At 60.1% G+C, this 7,024-nt stretch overlaps 1 protein-coding gene across 1 annotated transcript; it reads left to right on the top strand.

The window, feature by feature from the left end:
• Nucleotides 1-532: 532 nt before the first annotated feature.
• SIX1 (SIX homeobox 1) lies at nucleotides 533-3,580 on the top strand. The gene is made up of 2 exons (XM_061997924.1): nucleotides 533-1,305; nucleotides 2,264-3,580. Exons 1-2 carry the CDS (start codon nucleotides 746-748, stop codon nucleotides 2,550-2,552), a joined length of 849 nt encoding a protein of 282 aa, XP_061853908.1. The 5' UTR covers nucleotides 533-745; the 3' UTR covers nucleotides 2,553-3,580.
• Nucleotides 3,581-7,024: the final 3,444 nt, after the last annotated feature.

The raw sequence follows: 7,024 nt of genomic DNA, 5'->3' as shown, positions 1-7,024 counted from the left end.
GCTGCCGTGAGCCCCCCCGCGAACAAGCGGGGCAGAGCTGGGGGGGACTGGGCGCGGAGTATTTAGCTACTCGCTAAAGCATTATTTATTCATCCCCAGCATTAAGGTAATTAAAGATGGGCTGGCGAGCGGGCGGGGGAAGTAGTTTGACGGGGGGGGGAAAAAAAAGAGTGGAAGGGAAAAAAAAAGGCAAAGTCCGCCGGGAAGCGGGTTCCCCGGGGGGTGCGGGACGGCGGGACTCCCCCCGCAGCCCCAGGGCCGGGGCCGGACTCGCGCAGAGGCGGCGGCGGGAAGCGCAGCCGCGGCGGCCGGGGCCGAAGCTGAAGCCGGGGCCGCGTCCCCCCGGCCAGGCCCCGCCCGCCCGTGCCGAGGCTCTGCCCGCCGGGCTGGGCCGGGCCGGATCGCCGCGGCGGGGGCCGAGCCGCGGGCGCCCAATCAGCGCTGCGCGGGGGCTCGGGTGCTTTAAGCGCGGCGGCGACGGAGCGGGGACAAAGTCCCCCCCGGCACCGCGACGGAGCATCCCCGCTAGTCCCGGCCGCTCGACCCCGGCTGCCGCCGCGCCTCCACGCTCTGGGGCCGGGACCGGCATCGGCACCGGGACCAGGACCGACATCGGGACCGGGACCGGGCCCCGCGGGCGGTTCCCCCCCGCCCCTCCGCCGCCTCGCTCCTGCGGGGTGCCGGCAGCCTCCTCCTCCTCTTCCTCCTCCTCCTGCCGCCGCCGCCGCCGCCGCCGCGCCCGGCCATGTCGATGCTGCCGTCGTTTGGCTTCACGCAAGAGCAGGTCGCCTGCGTCTGCGAGGTGCTGCAGCAAGGGGGGAACCTGGAGAGGTTGGGCCGGTTCCTCTGGTCGCTGCCGGCCTGCGACCACCTGCACAAGAACGAGAGCGTCCTGAAGGCCAAGGCAGTGGTGGCCTTCCACCGCGGCAACTTCCGCGAGCTCTACAAGATCCTGGAGAGCCACCAGTTCTCCCCCCACAACCACCCCAAGCTGCAGCAGCTCTGGCTGAAGGCGCACTACGTGGAAGCCGAGAAATTGCGCGGCAGACCCTTGGGCGCCGTCGGCAAATACCGCGTCCGCCGAAAATTCCCTTTGCCCCGCACCATCTGGGACGGCGAGGAAACCAGTTACTGCTTCAAGGAGAAATCGCGGGGCGTGCTGCGGGAATGGTACGCCCACAACCCCTACCCGTCCCCCCGGGAGAAGCGGGAGCTGGCGGAAGCCACCGGGCTCACCACCACCCAGGTCAGCAACTGGTTCAAGAACCGGAGGCAGCGGGACCGAGCGGCGGAGGCGAAGGAAAGGTACTTGCCACCCCCACCCCTCCCATTTCCTCCGTACCCCTCTTTTTTCTCCCTGCTCCACCGTGTGGGAAGCAACCGGGAGCGTCTGGAAGCGGCAAAAATACCTCGCTCCCTCCGAATCCTTCTCTTTCCCCCCCCCACCCTTTCTTCTTCTTTTATTTGCCCCGAAACCGCTTTGCGTTTTCCCAAGTGGCGTTTCCACTCGAGAGCCACCGGAGCCCACCTGCCCGGGGGCGGGGGGAAGCAATGAGCCCCTTACCGGTCTCTCCAGGCCGTCTTTGTTTTGCTGCTTACCGCCCCGAGTAAACAGGGAGCGATGCCGTCCCGGAGCCTCCGGGGAAGCCGATCGGGATGCCGGCTCGGCTATTGCTGGGAATCGGGCAGAAAGACCCGAAGCCGGAGGAGAGGAGAGATGTAGCCGAGGGGAGGAATCGGAGGTCGAATGGGATAGGGATGCGGTGACCGGGCCGAGCCGCCGTCCAGTACCGAGGCCGCCCGGGGAGGCCTCGGTACGGGAAGACGGCTCGGCCCAGCGAAGCAGCCATCCGCGAAAGGCGTCTTCAGCCTCTCCACCGAGTCTCCTACAGAAAATCCCTTATCCTATTCGTCCCTGTGCCGCGCTTTCATTTTCAATGACCGGAGAAAAATCGCTCCTTGCCCCCCATTCCCCCGAATTCCCCATTTACCGGGCTATGCGGTGTACACCTATTTCTAGAAGAGTAAAAAGAAATGGCGACGATCCGTTATGAAAGTACGAGGCGGGTTTATTTGTTTGTTTGTTTGTTGTGATTTCCCCCCCCCCCCCCTTTTTTTTTTTTCCCGGGGCATCAGCTGCCACGGTGAAATTTTTTGCATAAGGATTTACTGGGGACATGAGCTCAACGCGCCCATCCCCGGGGCCTCCCGCCCGCCGTAACATCCCCGTTGTGGGGCTTTTTTTTTTTTTGCCTTTTCACAGGGAGAACACGGAAAACAACAACGCGGCCACCAACAAACCGAACCAACTCTCGCCTCTGGATGGGAGCAAACCCCTCATGTCCAGCTCCGAGGAAGAGTTTTCTCCTCCTCAAAGCCCAGATCAGAACTCGGTCCTGCTCTTGCAGGGAAACCTCAGCCACGCCAGGAGCTCCGGTTACTCCCTGAGCGGCTTGGCCACATCCCAGACCCCTCACAGCCTCCAAGGCCACCAGCTCCAGGACTCGCTGCTGGGACCCCTCACGTCCAGCCTGGTGGATCTGGGCTCCTAAAGGCCCTCGGCGAGCGGCCGGAGGAGCGGGAGAGGAGGGTCTGCTTGGGAACAGAGGCTCTGGGTTGTACATAGAGGACAGCACCCGGGTTTACAGCTCGCCCGCTGACTCTTGATGGGACTCTCAGCTTTTTTTTCATGCAACCCCACATCGACTCCTGGTCCAGTTCCCCCTACCCAGCGTCTCCCACTGTCACCATGATTTTTTTTTTTTAACGTTTGGGTTTTTTTCCACGTAGCCAAACACAGAGAACGGCAGAAACCCTCACTCAGCCCTTCGAGTTCAAAAGAGCTGGTCCCCACGGGAATTACAAACAAAAACCAAAAAAAGGGGGAAAGAATGAAAACCAACCCACCCCAACCCTCACCCCAAACCAACCTCAGCTGGATGCGATTGCACCCAAAGCGATGCCAGCCCAGCGGGCGGGGGGCAGGGGCGGCCGGCGCATCCCGCTGCTGCCCCGCCGGGTCCCCGAGGGGCCGGGGAGGAGGCGGAGGGAGCGAGCGAGCAGCTGTACCGGGCACTAAATCGTAGCGGGAGGAGAAAGTTGCGTTTACATTTTTCATATTTAGCCTTACCAGAAAGATTTCGATGTAGTTTAAATTTTAAAAAAGGAAAAGAAGGGGGAAAAAAAGGCAAAAGCTGCAGTATTAGGGTTTATCAAGTGCCTATGTCTTACCGCGGCTGTATGGGGCAGGGAGAGAGTGAACTCCCATGGGCCCGCGGCCCCCGGCTTCCCTCTCCTCGGTGATGAAATGCACCGAAGCCGCTAAAAATTAGGAAAAGAATAATCATAATAAAAGTTGACATCTGTTGCTTCCTTAAGGAGTGATTTTCAGGCTGCCCCGTCAGCTCCCTGTTGTCTTCTCCCACTCATCCCCGCTCGCCGTCTTCCTCCTTCGCCTTGCAGAGAGCCCGCGGACGACGCCGTCTATCTCGAGTATTTGTTACCAAAAATCGCATGTGCTTTCAGGTTTATTTTCTATTGTAACTAAACAGTCTAAATTAAACAACGCTCATGGCAGAAACACCCAGCCTGCACTTTTCTTTGCAGGGCCGACCCCGTCTACCTCTGCCCACACTTAGCCCCCCACCCGACAGGCTGCATCGCAAGCGTTTCGAGGGGAGCCGCTGCCTTCCGAAGCGAGGAGGGAAGGGGAGCGACCACCGGCCGGGGAGGCTGTCCTGGGGTCGCCCCGTGGGATCCGTGTGTCCGGCCGCGAGGGAGCGGCTTGCCCCCGTCTCCCGCCCCGTCGGGTCCCCGCTGGTGCCGGTCCCCTCCCCCGCCCCCGCCCCGTTAGCGCTTTGCATCATTAAGTGCGTGTTTATTGAAGTCGTTCCCGTGTTTGTTCTCAGGGCCTTGGGCCATGGAGAAATGTCACCCTCTGCAGGAGGGTCCCGCCGGGCCGCAGCGCTTCGAGTCCCTCCAGTCCCAAACACGCTCCAGAGAATCCTGCGGACTCCCCAGCCGCGCCGGGACGTGGCGCCGGGACCGTCTCCTCCCCTCACCCTCCTCAGATCCGACTGTGGAGCAAAGGGGTGCCCGGGGCTCGGGCTACTGAGACAATTTTCCACCGCTCCCTGGCCCGACCCCGGCCACTCCTCCGGAGCGCCCAGCCCAGCCCCCGAAGGGTTTGCCTCGCACCCAGCCTAGGGGAAGAATGGCCAGGACAGTGGGGGTTACCCCCGCACACTCCCCTCGCGCAGGATCCAACGTGTACGAGCAGGGCGGAGGGCGCAAATCCCGCGCACAAGCCGCACGGGTGGGCGCGCATCTGCGTCTCTGCGCACATTCACGGGCGCGGCTGGAGCTGGGGCAAAACCTGACGTCAGGGGAGGGGAGCACGGAGCTCCCTGCCCGCGCAAAGCGACCCCTGAGCCCGGCCCCAAGGCCCCACTGTGGGATCTTGGGGGACCGAATGGTCCGTGCCCTCCGCTCCAGCCTCCACCTCACCACTGTTTCCGGGGGACTCATCCGACACCGTCGCGACCCGCCACGAAGCAGCGCGGTTCCATCCCCCCTCCCCCTCCCAGGCGCTTGGGAATAAAGGAGGGGAAGGTCCAGGAGGGTGAGGGAGGTTTTTTGAGGTGAGGAGCCGCGGGCTCTGCGCCCCGAGGGTGGACAAGGTCTGTCTCAGGGGTTTCTTTCTTTTCTTTTTTTGTTTCTTTTCCCCAAGCCACGGGCTCCCCAGCCCTGCGCCGTGGGAGAGCCAAGCAAACCCAGGGATTCTTTACAACGCAAAGAGTGCAGACAGCAGCAGGTCTGGCTTTCTTGGGGGGAGTGTGTGGAAGCTGCCAGGGGATGTCCCCTCGCCCAAATTTCCCCTCCCTCCCGGGGCTGCTGTCAGACATATTGTGCTTTGTCGCTCTCCCTTCCTCCCCCAATCCCCAGCCACGGAGCTCTCCCCCATGCCTCGAACCCCCTTTTACTCAAACAGGCAGAAGGACGAGGTTGTCAACAGGCGGATGGTGGCAAGGAGGGATGGGGGATGCTGAGCAGACCCCTTTCCCCCTGGAAATAAGCCCCTGGCTGGGGAAGGGGCCAGCGGGCAAGCTGGAACAGGGACACCCTGGAGTTGAGCCAGGCGCAGGTTGCTGAGCTCTCCTCGATTAGGCTTGACCTCGCAGCAAGCTTTTTCACAGCAAAGCCAGCCCGGGGAGGCAGCCCAGGGCTGTTTCTCACCTCCTTCTGCTTTGTATTTCCACTGTCAGGAAAGAGTTAATTCGCCCCTCCCCCCCCGCCCCCCCCCCAATTTCTGCTCCTGCTCACCCCCAGGACAGATTTCACACTGTGTCCAGGTCAGCCAAAAAAAGGGGAGGAAATGGAGAACAGCGGAATGATTAATTCTACCTGCTTTTCCCATGAGTGATCACCTGCTTTTGGGGTCATGAATAGCAGGTAGCTCTCTCCGTCTCCAACTCTGAGAGGCTCATTTGTTTGGTGACAGCTGAGTGACAAGACCTGAAATCCGAGCCCTCAACTTTGCCTGATGTGTGGATAAAACCCTGGATGTTCCCTCAAACATTTCAGGAAATGAAAGTTGTAACGCGATCCCTTGTGCGCCCACATCTCCCCCAGCAACACACAAAAGCTCAAAGGAACCTTCTCGGATTAAATTCAGCCTGGAGAGGATGGAAGGAAAATGGAGAGCAGGCTGAGAAAGCTGGAACTGGCAGGCTTTTCTTCAGCATTTATTGGAAATGTCTGTCCAAAGCAGGGATTTAAAAAGGTCACCTCTACTGTAAGCACCTCTTCCTCCGGAGCAGTCAGACGGGCAGCCAGCTTCTCCCCAGCCTACCTTCACGTTGGGGCCAGCCCGGAGAGGACAGGGTGCTGGTTATGCTTAGATTCCCCAAGCAGGAAATTCTCAGTGTATAAAAACAAATGCCCAATAAGAAAGCCAACCCCCTCCTCTCTCCTTGTTTCATTTCCCGGGTCACGTTAAGGCAGCGTTTTCCCATGTGTGAGCCACAGGCCTGCTGTGCCCCCTGCCCTTCTGCCAGCCCCTGCCTGGCTCCCCTTCCCTGCTGCCCCCCAGCATCTTAGCAGGGCAGGTATCCCCCCGGTTTTACCCCTCACAACCCCAGGCCAGAAGCTGGCAAATCCTCCCCAGAGGCTCGTGGTGCGGAGTGGATGCTTGCTCAGCCGGTGGATTGCAATGCACTGTTTGCAGGCCTGGCTCTCTGCAGCTCCTGCACTCCCAGCTGCAGCTCCAGGAGCATGCAGCCACCATGACATGGTGAGGAGACCTTTGTATTCTGTGTTTTGTGAGACAGACCTGCTCAGCCAGACATTGGAGCTTCATTTTGAGCATGCAGGTTTAGATATGTCAGCAGCTGGGGTTAGGCAGAGCATGCGGTGCAGGCAGGATTGGGCCAGGGTGTCCAGACTCCCTCCCTCCTGAGTATATAGTTTTATCAAGCTGCCTGTCACCAGGCAGCTGTCTTGCAGTGTTATCCAGCCTGAAGATAAAGTGCTATTTAACAATTGTTTAACTATTATTAAGTGCTTCAGGCTCTGCAGACCTGTTAAGAAAACAGCACATGCCCTGAGATAACTCTTCACCTCTGCGCTTCTCCCTTGCTCCCACTTTTCTTTGGAGAGCAGCTCGCACACACTGCATGGGCACAGGTGGGAATGTCCCTCTCTTAGGCAGAGTACAGCTCCTTGATGGTTTTGTGCATGGGCAAGAGCTCACCATGGGGTGATGCTTCTGGAGGCTGGGACTCTACACACAATCTTCAGAGGTAGGTGCTTTAACCTGCTCAATGCACAGGGATGTTGTTAAGAGCAGCAGACACCGTAAAGGCACAGACACCGTAAAGGCACAGACAACGCAGTGCTTGGCTGATCTGGCTGTGGTAGCCCATCTCCAAGGGTGGATTTTGTTGTTCCTGCTGGTGCTGAAGCTGTCAGGTTTTCGGAGGGCACCGGGTGCTGTGAGGGGAAAGCAGAGGTGGCAGAGGCCGGA

The sequence above is a fragment of the Colius striatus genome, chromosome 6, assembly GCF_028858725.1.
Source record: "Colius striatus isolate bColStr4 chromosome 6, bColStr4.1.hap1, whole genome shotgun sequence".
Classification (NCBI taxonomy): Eukaryota; Metazoa; Chordata; class Aves; order Coliiformes; family Coliidae; genus Colius; species Colius striatus.
Note: the sequence above shows the minus strand (reverse complement) of the source record. Positions and strands in the feature narration are given on the sequence as shown.